At 32.5% G+C, this 18,237-nt stretch overlaps 1 protein-coding gene across 1 annotated transcript; it reads left to right on the top strand.

Annotated features, from left to right (window-relative positions):
- Positions 1–287: 287 nt before the first annotated feature.
- LOC110631760 (serine/threonine-protein kinase EDR1) lies at positions 288–8,912 on the top strand. The gene is made up of 14 exons (XM_021779708.2): positions 288–866; positions 2,623–3,066; positions 3,296–3,399; positions 3,942–4,357; positions 4,438–5,037; positions 6,013–6,053; positions 6,441–6,509; positions 6,674–6,774; positions 7,357–7,435; positions 7,531–7,629; positions 7,785–7,853; positions 7,954–8,003; positions 8,099–8,275; positions 8,348–8,912. The coding sequence occupies exons 1-14, from the start codon at positions 465–467 to the stop codon at positions 8,427–8,429; spliced, it is 2,733 nt and encodes a 910-aa protein (XP_021635400.2). The 5' UTR covers positions 288–464; the 3' UTR covers positions 8,430–8,912.
- Positions 8,913–18,237: the final 9,325 nt, after the last annotated feature.

Here is an 18,237-nt window from a genome sequence, read left to right as displayed (position 1 = left end):
ATCATTAAATTATTGTTGAAATTTTGAAAAAGAAAATAATCTATAATTTAGAATAAATGAAAAAGGGAATTAACTTGTCATATGGAACAAAGAGCGCAACAATTAAAGCTATTCATTGCATTTTTTTTTTAAAAGAAAAAATCACAATCACCGGATTAAAGGAATATGATTGGCAAAAGATTGGACGGTGAAGATCAATTAATTGCAAAACAGGACAATATGGGTAGACGCAGAGAATCACAATGGTGATGAGGTCCTCGATTTGTGAATATAAAAATGGAGTACACAGAAGGAGTGAGTATTGGAGGGAATGGATGGGTGAGCGGTTAATTTTAAGTTTCTCTAGCGGTGGTGGCTTGACGAAGAAGGGTGCGTAAGGTTAACCGAATCTTTACATAGAAAGAAACAATAGACAAGATAGTACAAAAGGGGAACAGATTTTTCCACTTCTTGTTTAATGATCCATGTCTAAGATGAAACATCTACTCAGAAAGCTCCATATCGGCGGTGCCATCGATGACCACCAGCGATTGGCTGAGACCCGACCTGTAGCCAACCCAAGCCCCACCGCCACGGCAAACCCTTTGTCTTCATCTTCGTCGTCTCCAACTGGTAGAATTACGGCTGTTGAATCTGCCGGAGGGGATCGGATGGCAGCGGGGGACCGGACTTGTGTGGATTTTAATTTATTGGAAGAGGAGTTTCAGGTTCAATTGGCTCTGGCAATAAGCGCCTCGGATCCGAATACGCGTGAGGATCCCGACTCCGCTCAGATCGATGCTGCCAAGCGGATTAGCCTAGGATGCCCTGTGGCTCCGCTCACCGTTACCGATTCTCCCGTCGAGTCTCTCTCGCTTCGCTATTGGGTATGTGTTGACTGGCCATATGTATATACGTTTATCCATATGTAACCTTGCCTCATTTTAGGTTTTTTATTTCAATGGATTGGAGTTTGTGAGTTAGATTTTTGACTTCTGGATCTTACACAGATACGATTTTAATTTCCATTTCCCATTCTGGATCAGTTTCCCGGAGTTGGCGATTGTAGTATGTTTGATTCTGAATTTTTAATCGGTTTGTCATTTTAGGTTCGCTTGGGATTCCTGGTCAATTACTTTGGGTTTTCTAGAGCAAATATTATCCTTTTTTAGTGGGTTTTCTTATTCGCATTATAAGTTCTTTATCGCTTTCCAGAGCGTCAGGTTATATCTTCTTTTCTACTGTGCCTTGGTGTCCAATCATGAAGCTGTTTACGCTTGGCTTGATTGTTAAAGTTAATTCCAGAAGAACAATCTTCTCCACTTACTACTGAAGTATAATAATATGCTTTTTGAGCCTCGATTCTTTATGCAATTGCATGGAGCTCTTTGTGAGTTCATTGATGCCTGTTTTCCTGAAGTGGCTCCATCTATCTGTGAAGGTTTCCTTTTACTTGAAAATATTTTCCTCATTGTTTTGGACCTTTTGGTTTTGAAGAGAAATGAAAATTAATTAATTCCTGGTTTAGTTTTGTGTTCTTGACTTCTAGTGGCCTAGAATTTAAAATGTTTGGGTTCCAGTGAGGTGATTAGTTCTTTAGTTGAGTAGAGTTTGATTACAGCTAAGAGGGTGTTTGGTACGGGGTTAAAAAATTAAAGATTAAGTGTTACTTTTGTAAATTTTAAAGGAGTAATTATTAAGGAGGTAAAAAAATAATTAATGATGTAACAATTAGTGGTGTTGGTAGGAGGTTAATAAAAAACTTAAATGAAAGTATGGTGATGCTCCATTTATTAAGTTTTGTTAACCTAAGCCCTCCAAGGTTAACATAATTAAATGTTAAGAAGGTTAAAACTTAACCTATTCTCTTATAGCATCTAAACAATATTAACAAGGGTTAAAAGTTACAACGTAATACCTTTTGTTGACCTCGTACTAAACGTCCCCTAATTTGAATAGTTGTGTTGTAGAACTCATTGAAAGAAATTAACAACAAAACATTTGAGGGAATTGGGTAGTCTTTGCAAGTCTTAAGAACATATTCCTTTTATTTTTGTATTGTTTACTAGTACGCTCTGGTTGGACTTTGTTTCAGAGTAGTTTTCTGTGGTAATCAAGCATTTGACACAGCTAGAGTAATTCCATTGATGCTTGCAGAAAAACTTATGCAATCTCCTCACTTCCTTCATATTGTGGCTGTTAAACTTATGTAAAGAAATCTTTTGTATTTTTTCCTAACAAAAGGCTCCAATGTAGCATTCACTTCCTCTGAAAGGGAATGGAATGTTGAGTTTCTTACCACAGCTTGAGATTAAGTTCTAATACAAGGGAAAGTATACATTTTCTATCTATTTACTCTTCTTTTAAAGTCAGTTAGTAGGTTGGACTTTTAGATGCATGCACGCTCTCATTATGTAGTAAATTTTTATCCAACCACTCAAAAATAATGAATAGAGGTTTTTCATTTTTCCGGGAGATGAATTGTAAAAATCTAGTACTTGAACTTTGAGTTTCATTAATTTTCCTGTTACTCGTTAGTGGATGTTGTAAAATGGATCATAATTTTAATTTCCTGTCCAATTATATTTACTGTTGGCTGCAGACAGGAATTTCCCTCTAATTTTTTGCACATGTTTCATGCAGAGCTATAATGTTGTAAATTATAATGATAAAGTGACGGATGGCTTTTATGATGTATGTGGCATTACTTCAAATTCAGTGATTCAAGTTCAAGGGAAGATGCCATTATTAGTGGATCTGCAAGCAATAACAATTTTAGATAATGTTGATTATGAAGTGGTATTTGTAAACCGCTTTGTTGACCCTGAACTTCGAGAACTTGAGAGAAAAGCTTATATCATGTCCCTGCAGTGCCAAGTCTCTGATAGCTTGCTTTTGAGTGGCTTGGTTCAGAAACTTGCTGATCTTGTTGTTGATAGAATGGGTGGTCCAGTTGGTGATGCTGATGAGATGTCAACAAGGTGGACCAGGAGATGTTGTGAGTTACGGAGTGCTCTGAACTCTGTCATTCTTCCCCTCGGATGTCTTGATGTAGGACTTTCACGCCATAGGGCCTTGCTTTTTAAGGTTGTTAAATTTCTTTTTTAACTCATGGTAGTTAGTGAAACTGGCTGATTAATAAACATGCACTCTTTTGACTTAAATGGGGAATCCTGGTTTCTTGAACTTTTAAATCATTTCTTGATGTCTTTTTGGAATTTGCAATAAATGTCTTTCATTTGTTCTTGTACAGTTGCTTTGAGTCCTTTTGAAAAAAGTTCTACTCAAATTAATTATTGCAATATTCTGTTGTTAGGTGCTGGCTGATAAAATTAATCTTCCATGTATGCTGGTTAAGGGGAGCTACTATTCTGGCACTGATGATGGAGCCGTAAATTTGATTAAGATTAATAATGAAAGGTAACATGATTTTATTTTTTGCTTTTAATTTGGTATCATTCTGGTCAAATAGCACTGCAAAATGAATTATATATTTTGAATTGGTGTATATCATGTGTGTTATACATATGCTTACAAATTTATATGATGTCCTATTGATATATTGCAATGATAGCCGGATTCTGTATGGTATCTCTACTAATATTTCCATATTGTCTGGGTTGAACTTTCTCTGAAAGATTTCAAAAGTAATTTGGCGAATGTTGGACATTACTTTTGTAGACTTTTTGGTTGGTGCAAATTATCATCCTAGTTGCAAATGCCAATTCATCTTATTTATTTATTTATTTATTATTATTATGCCATTTGCAGCAGTTATTTTGTTTTTTCATTTGTCACTGACACTGTTCTTGAATAATTGGATCTGTGTTTCCCTTGCTACATGAGGACATGTAATTTCAAAGCATGGGTTTGCCATGGTTTTACTTCTTTTTTTTTTTTTCCAAAAAATTTTATGAGAATATTCTTGGTGATGATATGCTCGGTGCGGTGACATGATGCAGTGAATACATTATTGATCTTATGGGTGCTCCTGGAACACTAATTCCTGCTGAGGTGCCCAGCAGCCATCTCCCAAGCACTGGATTTGATGTAAGGGGCTTTGCTGATCTTACTGGCATTCCCACAGGTTCATTGTTGCTTGGTGAAGGACCCAGGGATCTAGCAGTTGCACCTAATCTAGATAGGGTTCCCCTTGTTGGCAGCTCAAGGACAGAGGAGGCATTATTTGTAGGCAGTAAGACAAATGAACCAAACATAGGCCCGGTTGAAGAAAACCAAGCTGAGACGTTTGGACAAGAGTTTGGAAAGCTTTTTCCATCATCTTACAAATCACATGAAAACTCATCCGGGACCAGAAGGCCATCAGCAGCAGAAAACACCAAAGTAGAAAATGTCTCGAAGTATGTTATCACCGCAGGTAAAATCCTGAATTTGCACATAAATTACATGCTGTTTTGTTAGAGAGCGGTGCATCACCTCCTTCAGATTCGTTTTCAGATATGAATCAGCAAGATTTCAGTGAACAGAAGGTGTTAGAACAAGTCCATCTAGAAAATGCACATCTAGATGATCAACTCCATTGTTATTCTGATAAGCTCTTGTCAAGACATGCACAGTGTCTCATACCTTTAACTACAAAGGATCCGTTGAACAATCTTAGATGTGATACTAAGCAAGGATGGCCTGCTGAAGGGCCAGCTAAACAACAAAGAGAAACGGAAATGAATTTTCTCAAGTCTGAAGTGTCTTTTCCCTCTGATACTAAAAGTGAGGGTTTTATAGTTGATGATAGAACCAGTGGACAATTGCAGATTGGTGCTATCAGAGTAGAAACTGTTTCTGATAATCAACCAGGAATGCTTGGAAATCAAATACATGAATCATTCTTGTCCTCAGCGGTGAACTCTTGCCAATTACAACCTGAAAATGTCTTAGTCTGTGATGATAAACAGAGTGTGAAGTTGGTTGAAACATTCGACAGTGGTCTACATATTTCGTGTAATGGTTACAGTGAGAGAATTCAACCAGTGCTGGGTGAGGTTGCTGAATGGGAAATCCCATGGGAGGATCTTCAAATTGGTGAACGTATTGGTATTGGTGAGAATTCAATTTTTAATGAAGTTATTCAACTGTATAATAAAAGAAAATTGTTGACAATCCATGCTGAAATATCATTTTTGGGTTTGACATTAGGATTGGGAGTTCTTTTCATCTTCAAACTTTTTGTTTAGCTTTCTTTAAAATATTTGTTAATTTTATGGTAGTTTTGCAATTGAAAGCTGAATGATGAGTAAAGTGTAAAGACTTTTACCATTTCCTATTTCTAAAAGGATAATTTAGATAAATGACTGTTGGAATTGATGGAAATTTTATCGGGCAGCAGGTATGCAAGCATTAACACCACCAATCTCATGGCCCATCTTGGCTAGTCTTAGAATTTTAGAAGAGAAGAAAAAATTTGTTTGAGTATGATTTGAAATTCAGTTCATTCTGCTTGTCTTTATATCTGAAGCACTACCCAATATGTCTAAGACTGAGAATACAACTCATTAGTGTACCACATGGTAACAATATTTGAAGGATTTTAATTCGCTAAGAGGGAGAAAACTAAATGTTATTTGTCTTAAATTGAGTTTTTCCTCTAGGAGAGATTGTTGTGCCTTCCTGTTTTGGTTTTGCAACAGTAAAACATTTGATAGTGGGTTGGCAATTCACCAAACAAGACTGGACAAGAAGAACTAAGGTGAAAAAATGGCATTGAAGAAAGTCAAACCTGCTTCTCTGTACATGGATTTCCCAATAGGGGACTCCATTTTTTTGAGCTTCCATTTCATCTCTCATATCACCCCAGTAGGCTTAAGCTATTAAGTATTATGTCTTTGGATGGTATTGAATCCTTAGTTCTGAAGATTTGGTAATCTAGGCAATAGAGTAAGGGCATGTCTCACCTTTTTATAATAATTTGAGTTCTGATTTGATTTTTATAGATGCATGAAGTGTTAGACATGTGATGCATTTCATATTGCTATATGCTTGTTTAGTAACAGTCTCATTTGACATCTTGTCATGCAGGTTCATATGGCGAGGTGTACCATGGAGATTGGAATGGCACTGTAAGTTTTATCCTTTAACACAACAGTGGTTATTAAATCATATCTTAGTATAATCGATCATGCTTTTCTTAGTTACAATGATGATATAATAATATGTATAGGAATTTTGGTAATATGGCCATGTTTTTATATAGGATGGTTTTGAAATTGTCACCTTTGATATTTTATGCATTGATGCAATGATAGTGATCTGTTTACAAGTCTATAACACCTTAGGAGAAATCTTGTGCAATAAATTTCACATGGAATTATTTGTCTTTTCATTAGTAACAGCAGGGGGTTTACTGCTAGAATTTATAGGTTATGATGACTTGTATTGGTTTAACTATTTTATTTTAAAAGCATGTTGTTTTATCTTGACGACATATAATTGTTTCTGCATTACAGGAAGTTGCTGTGAAGAAATTTTTGGACCAAGATTTATCTGGAGATGCATTGGTTCAGTTCAAATGTGAAGTACGTACCAGTTATTAACTTCTACATCATATACTGAATTTTATATGACAAATTTTCCCATATAATTGAGTTATTATTATTATTATTATTATTATTATTATTATTATTATTATTATTAGCAATATCCAAACTAACTTACACTGATTACTGATTGCTTTATGCAGGCTGAAATCATGTTAAGATTAAGACATCCTAATGTTGTTTTGTTCATGGGCGCCGTTACTCGCCCACCACACCTGTCAATACTGACAGAGTTCCTGCCCAGGTTTCCCCCCTGCCCCCTATCTCCTCTCTCCATCCAATCTCCTTTTTGATCTGTCATGTTTTCTTCTTTGTTAAAGCTCCTTCTGTCAAATATTTTGAGTGTTCATAATGGTCCATTTAAAACTGAATTAACAATGTGATTTAAAAGTAAATGTTCACTTGAGTACCCAAAATTTTTCTGAAGAAATGCTCTCTCTCTCTCTCTCTCTCTCTCTCTCTCTCTCTCTCTCTCTCACTGAAGGTTTTTGTTATAAACATAGTGAATTTTAGCTTCGTTGTCCTAAGATGCTTGCATGTTTATTTGTCACTGATATTTTGTTTAATCATTGTTAATAGTCGAATATGATTCATGATAATCCAAGCTTTGCATGTATAAGAGTGCAGTCTTATTCTTTAGACATATATATACTACTTCAAAGGGACTTTAGATTAAAGATTGTTGTCTGGGATTTTTCAGAGTTTCATTGTTGTCCTAGTTTCTGCCAAGAACTTTTTCAATGAGAACTAGTTGCTTCTGAGTCAATTATTGTTATTTTGATTATTATTTTGTTCTTATTCTCATTTTGTTCTTATTGGTGTGCAGGGGGAGTTTGTATAGGTTCCTGCATCGTCCCAATCCTCAACTTGATGAAAAGCGGCGAATGCGAATGGCTCTTGATGTGGTATTAGTTGGATTATCTATTTTTTCTTCTTGTTTACTTTGGTTCTGTTTATTCTCTTTTCCCCACTTTTTGTTTAGTAAAATGGTTTCTTGTAGGCCAAGGGAATGAATTACTTGCACACAAGCCATCCTCCCATTGTGCATCGAGACTTAAAGTCCCCCAATCTCCTCGTTGACAAAAACTGGATTGTTAAGGTTGATGAAACTAAACTCTGCGTCACAATTCATTCCCTGAAGCTCTTTGTATGAATGGAATCAGATCAACTGCTTTATCTTTGCTGGAAGAAATAATTAAAAAAATTGAGAAATAATTAATATTTTTTTAACATGATGTGTAATTCTATCTGCAGGTCTGTGATTTTGGAATGTCACGCATGAAGCACCATACTTTTCTGTCTTCAAAGTCTACTGCTGGAACAGTAAGATTTTGTCAAATGTATTGAATAGTTTTTCTCTCATAATTCTTTAGTGTTTTTCTTCAACCAAATAACAAGCTGGAAGTTTGAATTTGCAATGTAGCCTGAATGGATGGCACCTGAAGTCCTAAGGAACGAACTAGCAAACGAAAAGTAAGTGAATGAACTTACACAGAATGTAGGTGGCACTTTATTGTAAAATTTTCTCTAAGCATGTGTTTTAATCAATTGGATTGGTTTCCATTCAGATGTGATGTGTATAGTTTTGGTGTGATATTATGGGAGTTGGCCACCTGTCAAATCCCATGGAAAGGCTTGAATCCGATGCAGGTTGTGGGAGCTGTGGGATTCCAAAATAAGCGGCTTGAGATTCCAGAGGATGTTGATCCAGCCATTGCCCAGATAATACACGATTGTTGGCAAAGGTGAGTTCTGGACTCCTAAAAATTTTTTCTGCAGTTTTGGTTATGATAACGAACATTTCATTGTGTTTGCAGGGAGCCACACTTACGACCCTCATTTTCACAACTTATATCCCGTCTGCGTCACATTCAAAAGTTACGTGTTGAAAGAACATAGCATATGAATCAAACAACAGAATTGGCTGGTTACTACTGAAGTTTTAAGTTGTTTCTGGGCTCAAAAGAGCTGGTGCAGCCCTTTTTTTTTTTTTTTTTTGACGAAGAAGTGTTGGTTCATTCAAAGTGGGGACGCAGCACAAGCCTGTTGGTTGGACACAGCATGGGGATTCTCCTAATTAGATTGCATTAATGCAGAGGAGGATGCCATTGGAAAATTGTTTTTAGCAGGACAAATAGTTATTGTCATTAAACTTGCATGTAAGAAAATCCTAAAATGGGAAAAAAGAAAAAGAAAGCAAAAAAAGAAAATAATCTTTAAATTTATTTTCCTTTATTTCTTTCTTTCTTTGTGGAGGTCTTGGTTGGGTTAGCAAACCCAACTCCGGAATTGTAAACATTGGATCTCTATGGTTCATGTGGGAAAAAAAAAAAAAAAAAGGAAAAACAGGTGAAGAAGAAATTCTTATGAATTGTTTATATATATCTAACAATTCTTTTTCTTTTTCTTACAGAATGAGGGTTTGTTCTGAAATTTGAAAAGATTTAACTCTGATTTCAATGTGAATTGTAATTGCCAGAATTGAAATGTTTCTTTACGTTTCAAAAGATTCTGACCTCTATCCAGTTAGTTGGTAGGAATTTATTGGCCACAAATCAGGAATTAAAAGTCATTAAGTGAAGCAAAATAAATTGTAAGACAACAATCGATAATTCCAGAATAAGATATTGAGCAAACTTATCAAAGTGAGCATTACAATTTTGGACACTTATCAGCAAAACCACCTTCACTTTATCCCTAAACTTCCTCTTCTTTTGCCAAACCTCCATCACACTACTACATCATCATAAAAACATTATTATATTCCTCTGTTTCAATTCCCAGCCCGGTACTGCCGGTTTGGAACCTCAAACATCAAATATAGAAACAAAATCTATAAATTCCGGGTGTCTGGATTCACTCCCTTCCTACATTGGCAAACATCTTGTTTTGGTAATCAATTTTGGCAGCCATAACTGCATCCTCTGTTAAATTATTGGCTATGTTAAGGCGGGGAATTCTGATTGTTCAAAGTATCATTCAAACTTATAAATGTGTTAATGGTATTTGTTAGGACAGAATTTCAGTCAAGAAAAAACTTTAGATGAAGTAGAATAAGAGGTAAGAGAGGAACTAAGATTCCCTCTTATTAATTATGGCTTTATATATTTGAAGTTTGTTAGATTTAAGCAACTTTGTATTCACCACTGGTAGTCATAAAAAAAAATGTAAATGGAAATAACAAAATCATTTATTTATATGCCCTTGTTGACTTGGCCGGTTTAACCTGGACTGGGATTGGCTCGAGTCAACAATTCCAAACCTTGAATCATCGGCACCGGAATTGGTCCCCTCCTTGAACCAAGTCTGGAATCTGCTGATTTGTAAACGATTTTTTTTTTTAGTTTATATTAAGTTTATATTTAGGTTTCTTTAATTATTTACATTAAAAATTAAATAAATAACGTTCAATGCGTAGAGTTGAATTAAACTCGCACTAAAACCATCCTTAAACTACTTGAAACTGAAATTTAGAGGGCAACTGAACCAACAATTCCACCTGAAATAGGGACCAGCACATGGCCAGGTCTATACCCTCCTGACTATCTGCCCTGTTTCTTTTGTGATACTTAACAGTAATTCTGGTGGACCCTAAATCCCTTATTTTCCGTGGTCTAATAAAAAATGTAACAACAGTGTCTTTTGTTTGGATTTTTGTGACTTGTTTAATAATCTAGTATTAGTGTGCATAGAATATGAATGATAGATCCATTTATTTGGGTTAATTTCTTTTATATCCTATTTTCTTTATTAGGAATTTTTGTTTCTTCTCTCCTTTATGATTCTTCTATTATTATTGTTGTTTTTTTCCTTAAATTTTACTGATTTGATAGAAGAAAAAAATAAAAAGAAATAAAAATAAATCCTTATATTTCCAGTCAACATCAAATAAGTTCAAAATGAGTTTTTTTAATTAAATTTAAATAGGTTTAATTTTTTAAAAAAATGAAATATTATTTTCTCTAATTTTCAGTAATAAATTATTAAATCAAACAATTTCTATTTCAAAAAGAAAAACCCTTTGAAACTTAAGAATTAGTCTCTCTTCCCAGCTACCCTGACCTCTCTCTTCCACGTTCTGCATCTTCTCTAGTGAAGACCGCCTAGTGTTGCATTCACGACCCTTTCCTCCCTTCGGCGAACTGAGTGCAGCAAAAGAAAGATATGATCGATGTCGTTTGGAGCAAAAGAGAACCGCATTGACTCTCGAACTATGGAGAAAAATCTCTTCGAACTTGTAGATTTCAGCCACCCCCTCACCGTCCCTTGGTTCAATTCACACCGCCACCGATTAGAGACACCTTCCCGATTAGTGCCAACTCTGATGGCCGTAGGTTTCTGATAGGTTTCTTGAATTTCTGGATTTTTTGAGTAAAAATAAAGGAAATCATGTTCTTTGTATTTTTTATGCTTATCTTTTTCTTGCATCAAAATAATAATTCTTTACGTTATAAATAATAATAAAGAACATGACTTTAATTTAACCAAAAACATACTAAAATTAATCCCATGTGATTTAAATGTGAATGACATATTCAATTACTACATATTATTCATGCAAGTTGATAGTTATATAATAGAGATCATAAATTTTACAACTTCATATTTTCCTTCTATCTTTATTATTATATGCTCTTAAATTATTTTTCATAAGAAAAAAAAATTTATTATTATTTTTTAATAAAAAATTAAAATAATAAAGACTCAAAATTAAATCTGTCAAATAAATAATATACATTTAATCACTGAATTAAATTAAATTTTTTTGTCAAATAAATAATGTCTCTAATTACTGAATTAAATGATATTAAATTTTTTTATTATTATTAAAAGCTCTTAAATTACATAATAAAAAGATAACCCTCCTCTTTTTCAAATTCTACTTTAATTAAAATTAATTAAATTATAAATTAATAAATTTTAACTTAATAATATTAAAATCGTCTCTAAAATTTTTACCCATTTTAAAAAGAATTGAATGATAAATAATCTACCCATTACTTGGTGGATAATCTTAGGGTTTTAGGAGTATGGTCGTCATTTTATTGCCACCTTCTTTAATCTGAATATGTAAAAATTTCTTAGTTTTATAATCCATTATAAGAATTTTTAATTAAAAATGAAATATATATATATTAGGTCGTTTCATTTATTTATACGTATATATAGAATTATAAATAATTATAATTTTTTGTGAATTAGCATTTTAGAAAAAAATAAAAAGAAAACAAGTTGAATTGAAGAATGATAAGAAAGAAATTCTTTAAGATTATTAAATCAATAGCCTTTAATTGAGGGTATGCTTCATAAATTTTTTTTTTTTTTTTAAGTTATGAAGGCCTGCAAAACCAGTTTGTAAACTAAAAAAAGAAAAAGACTACGTGATTGTCTCTAAAACCAAGCCTCTCCCTACTCTCTAAAGTTAACTTTAAACTCAGCTTTAGCTTTTGTGGAGGACATCTGGCTGCTTGATCATCGACCATTTCCTCTCTCTTTCTAAAAATTTCTCCATATATTATAATAAATCATGAATAATAAATATAAAATTTAATTATTATTAAAATAATAATTTTAAATAAATTAAATTCTTTAAACAATAATAATAATTGAGACTTTTTTATTGAATAAATTAATTTCTCCCTTTTAAATCTTCTTAATCTACATGTAAATCTTAGTGATGAAAGCCCTTTCTTGATATTACTATAATATCATGTAAAAGTATATAACTTTATAAAGAAAAAGAGAGATGATCAATTTATTTACATCTTTAAGACTTAATTTAATATGTTTATTAAATAATTCATATATAATTAAAATTTATTTTTATTAACGTAAATACCGATTAATCAGGCCATAATTACGGGTTTGGTTTTAGCCCAGCAATCACTTTAAAGTACGTTAAAATCTTACAGCTTTTACTTCAGGATTTCAGTTGTTTCCTTCTGTTTTCCCATGTTTTATTTTAGTCTCCTCATGTGGAATTTAGTTCCCCTTCTTGAATGAGGATTTTGTTGCGTTGTGTTGATTAGATGCAAATCAGATCTTGTGCTAGCTTTGTGAGAGATCTTTTAAAGATCTGAGATGGTAGCTCTTCCTTAGCTTGGCTCGTCGGTTGGCACATCAAAGGACACGTGACTAGATTAGACTGAGATGCCGGAGCTCTGCCACGCCTGTTCCCAGTTTGTCCGGCATCTCTTTGGTTTTTTCCTCCCTTGGGCGAAGCTACTACTTGCCTAGATACTCTACTTCGGGTCTCTGAGCTCTCAGTTCTCGATGTTGAGAGGCTGCATGCAATTTAGCCGTGGTTGCAATCCCGACAATTGTACATAAATGAAAGATCTTTGATTTCTTTGCTAGTCGGTGATCTTGTCTGAGGCGACAATGTAAATGGGTTACAAGGCGGAGAAGACAGGTCTCTTGGAAATGGACCTTGCGCTAGGTTATCTGATAGTTAGGCCTTTTGGCCTCTATTTGTCTAGACTTAGCTTCGATAGAGTGTTTTATAGAGTGGCTAGGGCTTTGACTAAGAGGGTTGTGGGCCTATAATCTTAATGTTATACTCCTGTCTTTCAATAAATGAATGGTTTGCACTGCTAGAAAATAAAAAATAAAAAATAAAAAATAAAAAATAAACAGGGAGAATTTTGGGAGGTTATGGGCTGTAACCTCTTAGTCCACCTACCAACCAAGCAATGAATTAATAATGTTATGAGATATGGAGTTTTAAATGTTGAGATTAATATTTTAAAAGTTTGTTAGAAAAATATTAATTTCACAATTTTCTTAACATTGTCAGTTTGTAAATTTAAATTTTAATTAAAAATAAATAATAACAAATTTATTTAAATTTAATTTATTATAAATTTAAATATATATATATATATTGTTTTAAATTCATAATAAAAAAATTTATTTATAATAATAATAATAATAATAATAATAATAATAATAATAAGCAAATGGTTAAAGTGACATAGAACCTATGAAGAATGGCTTAGGGACACCCTATTTTAAATTTACATCTCATTGATTATTATTAGAGTTTATCTTGAGTGAATAATATACAAGTCTCACTATAATTTCTAAATAACTAGTGAAATACCTGTGTTATACACTATAGTAATATATAATTATTTATGACAAGATTATTTAAAAATATATTTTTAATTCTTTTTATACATAAATCAATAATAATTTATGTAATTACTTTGTTTAAAATATAATAAAATTATTTTATTTGTAAAAATAAAATTTAAATTTAATGATACTATCAGTTAAATAAATTGAGTATGATAAGATTAGAAACTTAGACTATTTTAAAATTTGATTTATTTATCAAATTATTGTATACATTTTTTTTTATTTGGCTTCAACTAATATTTCAAATTATTCTTATTTATAGTCAAATTTTCAATGTAATTTTATTTTTATGTATAAGAATATAGTTATTTAACTAAAATAAAAAAATAATCTATGTCACGACCCAACCTATGGGCCGGACCGGCACTAGGACCTGGGCCAGCCTAAAGCCCCCGAGGTCCATAGTAAGCTTAAATATTCCTTAACCCAACTCTAAAGCCCATTTGGGCCCAATTTCAAGAATTCAACCGGACAGAGTCCAGCCATAAAATGGACCTTTCAACGGGGAGTTTTTGACTCACCCGACCTGTAAACACAATATATATCAATTGGGGAGCTCAGCTCACCCTCCACATACTCGTAACAATATAAAATAAATGGGAGCTCAGCTCCCTCATCCAGCCCATCAACATGCTTAAAATAATAAGTTTACAGGTCCAAAATAACAATTTATATTACAAACCCAATTCAATAAATACTTCTAACACATGCGAAAATTCTAGAAGTTTATAAAATTACACAAACATGAATAGATGACCTGCGAGGGAGAAAAGCAGGTTAACCTCAAAAATATCCTCCTGTGGCTTGGAAAAAATATTGAACATGAGTGAGCGTTCGACTTAAAATATCAATTTTAACTATAATCTCTATAACTATCTAAAACTAATGCACCCTGTAGAGTGAAATGCAACATCAACAATAATTTCACATCACAACATCAAAAAGGTAATTTGGAGCACTTACACACCCATTAATATCAATCATAATATATGGGAGCTGATCCCCTATACAGCTCTCTTAAATCCAACCTGTGCCAGCGAAGAACTCAAGCCGAACTTTCGCTTAATAAATCAAATCGAGATCCCAGCGAAGAACTCAAGCCGTGTCTACCCTGAAGGACCGGGTCCCAGCGAAGATCTCAAGCCGTGTCTACCCGTCCTATCCATAGTCAACACCACATCACACGCACGCCAACGCACGCACACTGCTCCAAATTACCACAACAACATCCATGGTACTTTAACAGTTATGAATGCAACATAAAACGTGCTTAGAGTTTAACTACATAGATACATACATATAAGTGATGCATGAGCATGCTTGAACATATAATAATAGTAAAATTACAATTAAAATTAATATTTTACTCACAGATTTGACAGCGGTCACTGTGGCGGTTGGGCGGAGGAAGAAAGTTGTCCCAGCTCATCTGACAATTTTATTACAATCATTTAATAAATTTGACTCAATACAAACTTAAGAAAAGACCAAATATATCATAAGTCGTGCCGAAAATCCGGCAGAGTCTCCCCTATACCTAGGACCTACCCAACCTGCAAAAGGGCTCAAAACGCGATTTTATATTCACAATCCATATATCCATAACTCAATCACATCACACAGCCCCTCCTGGGCCCATCCAAACAGTCATCCATCACAATATATAAAATTTCAATTTAGTCCTTATAATTGACTCTTTTTGCAAAAACTACCCAAATGAACTCTAAAAATTCTAAAACTTTGCCCCGCGGTCCTTAGCAATATTACTAGGCTAATACAAAAAGAATCATAATTTTTTGAGCTACCACGAATATTTTACGGATTTTTAATCTCATTTAAGCACTAGAAAATTACGAAAAAATAAGGTTTGGGTTTACCTATGCCGATCCCGACTTCCGGGACGCGCTCGGGACGTCTGACAATGGTGGGGTAGCCAAAACCTCGATCCAATTTGGAGACCTTTCCGGTAATCGGTCTGTCTGGTCGAAAATTCACAAACCCAGACAACTGTCGAATTTCCGTGAATTGAAGATACCTACACGAAGCCCACAATACGGGGGTTAGTACATAAATTTTACGAAATTTTCTAAGCTCATTTAATGCTCGGAAAAACACTACGAAGTTTCGTGGGACCCACTGAAAAACGGTGTCGGAAAAATTTGAAATTTATATCGCCGCGAAGCTCTCGACGAGTGGAGCGCTCTGGTACTCTCAGTTTTCTCGTGGGGTTCACGGTTTGCGAGAAATCTAACCTAAAAGTCAAAATGGGTTAAAATTTCCTAGGCAAAAATTGGACAATCCGCTCGATAAATTTCGGTGTTCTTGGTGTCTATGGAAAGCTCTCGACGAGTAGATAGATTTAGACACAAGACCCGGTTCCATTGGTGGCCGGATCGGCCGGATTTCGACCGGGAAGACGAAGCGGTGCGCTTGCGCGTCTCATCGCCTGCGCGCTTTGCCGATGTTCCGCACACGGCAGGGGAGGTGGTGGGAGAGGCCGTGGCTGGGTGGTGGGAGGCGGCAGGGCGGCAAGGGGAGGAGGGAGGAGAGAGAAAACGGGAGAGAAAGAGAGAGGGGTCGGGACGCGCGCGGGGAGGAAGAAAAAGGAAGAAGCCGGTCCGATTCGACCGGTCCGATCCGGTCCAGTTCGATTCTATCAGTTCGATTCAGAATACAAAATTTTAAATTTTTACTTTGCCTTGGGACCGAAAATGAGGTCCAAAAATTTCGAAAAAATTCCAGAAAACTCAGAAAAATGCGTAGACTCTAAATATATTTTTAGATTTGTCACCTGGTCTTTAAATTAATTTTTAAAAATCATCAAAGTTTTATATTTTCGGAAAATCGAACTCGATTTCTAAAATCCGAAAAATTTCAAATAATTTCCTAAAATTCAAATAAAATAAAATATCAATATTTACCCAAAAATAATAAATTTAAAAATTAGGCGTGTTACAATCCAATACAAAAAAGTAAATAAAAAAGCAATGGAAAAAAATGACTTCTAACCCTTATAGTGAAGACCTAAAATGTAGCTTTTAACTTTTTAGAAAAAAATTGCATTAGCTATATGAAAGAGTATAGATTATGTATTTGAGTAACTTTATATAGAGGAGAATGTGGATGGACTTTATATTAATTAATTAATTATAATATAATAGTAATTTTTATTTAATTATTTTAATTTAATTCATAATTTGCATTAGTTTAACTTTTTTTTAAAATTAATTTATTTTAATTTTTTTGTGCTTAATAGAGCGAGAAAAGTAAAATAAGAATTAAAAATAATAATATTTGTGAATCGAGATCAATAACTTTTGAAAAAAGTAATATAAATAATAGAGCAAATTAAAAAAGTATTTAAGAGTAATTAGATAAAAATAGGATACTTGGTAAAAAGAAAAAGGTTTAGTGTGTGTGAAATGACAAAAAGTATCAATTATTTATAAGTAAAGAGAGAAAAAATTCAGATCACATTTAATTAAACCATTAAATTATTATTAATTAAAAAAAACGTTATTCTTTAATTGAAAGAATTTTATTATTTAGAATATTAAAACTTTAAAACGTTAGCAAAATAAGTTAATAATTGCTCTCAAATTAGTAATTTTAATGGTTATAAGTTTTTTTAATAGCCATAAATTATTTTTTATTTGTAATAATAATAATAATTCTTTATTTTTTTATGATTTATTGAAATATTAAACATCTTGATAGTAAATATAATTTGTTTAAAAATATTTCACTAAACAGTTTTTATTTTATTTAAAAAAAAACATAGATCTTATTTTACTGGCGTTTTCAAATTAAAAATTAAGACACATGATAATAGATTATAATTGTATTTAGTAATTATAAATTATAAATATTTAGAAAATATAGAAAAATTTAATATTAATTAAAAAAATTTAAAAATTAATGGATATATTACCTTTAATATTTAAACATTTTTTTTAAAAAATAAATTATTAATTTCTCATAAAAATTTAAATATTCCTTGATGTTTAGTTATAATTTAGAATAAATATTTTAAAAAAAATTAAATATAATAATTAGAGAGTTATGATAATATTCGTTGAATTTTAAAATTAAATGTCATGGATTGACAAATTATTAATAATTATATATTAAATTTAATTACAGTAAATATGTAAAAATATTTAACTAAATTATTTTAATTTTTCTTTGAAGTAAACATGGGATAGGACTTGATTTTTCTTTAAAAGAAAAATTACCATCGATAAATGCAATTTAAGAATTTAAGATTGTCACTTAACATAAATATAAAAGATTTAAAAATATATATGTGACAACAACAATAAAAAATCTACATATTATATATATATTTTAAATGTGAATTATAAATTAATGGTTATCAGTAAATTTTATTATTATTATTATTATTATTATGAAAAGTGAAAGAGAGTTATTTATATGTAAAGAATAATGATAATTAAAAAAAATTAAATAATAATGAATATAAAAAATTAAATTTTTTTAAAAATAACATATAATAAAAAAGTAATATATGTTATTTTTTTAAAAATATCTTTCTAATATATATATA

The sequence above is a fragment of the Hevea brasiliensis genome, chromosome 4 (assembly GCF_030052815.1).
Source record: "Hevea brasiliensis isolate MT/VB/25A 57/8 chromosome 4, ASM3005281v1, whole genome shotgun sequence".
In the NCBI taxonomy this organism is placed as follows: Eukaryota; Viridiplantae; Streptophyta; class Magnoliopsida; order Malpighiales; family Euphorbiaceae; genus Hevea; species Hevea brasiliensis.
The sequence above is the reverse complement of the archived record's forward strand: the minus strand, read 5'-3'. Positions and strand labels throughout refer to the sequence as shown.

Excerpts from the sequence above, each read along its gene's own strand:
- LOC110631760 (XM_021779708.2), top strand. The coding sequence starts at position 465 with ATGTCTAAGATGAAACATCTACTCAGAAAGCTCCATATCGGCGGTGCC. Across the intron at positions 5,038-6,012 it reads TGGTGAACGTATTGGTATTG|GTTCATATGGCGAGGTGTAC; the intron begins GTGAGAATTCAA and ends CTTGTCATGCAG. Across the intron at positions 8,276-8,347 it reads ATACACGATTGTTGGCAAAG|GGAGCCACACTTACGACCCT; the intron begins GTGAGTTCTGGA and ends TTGTGTTTGCAG.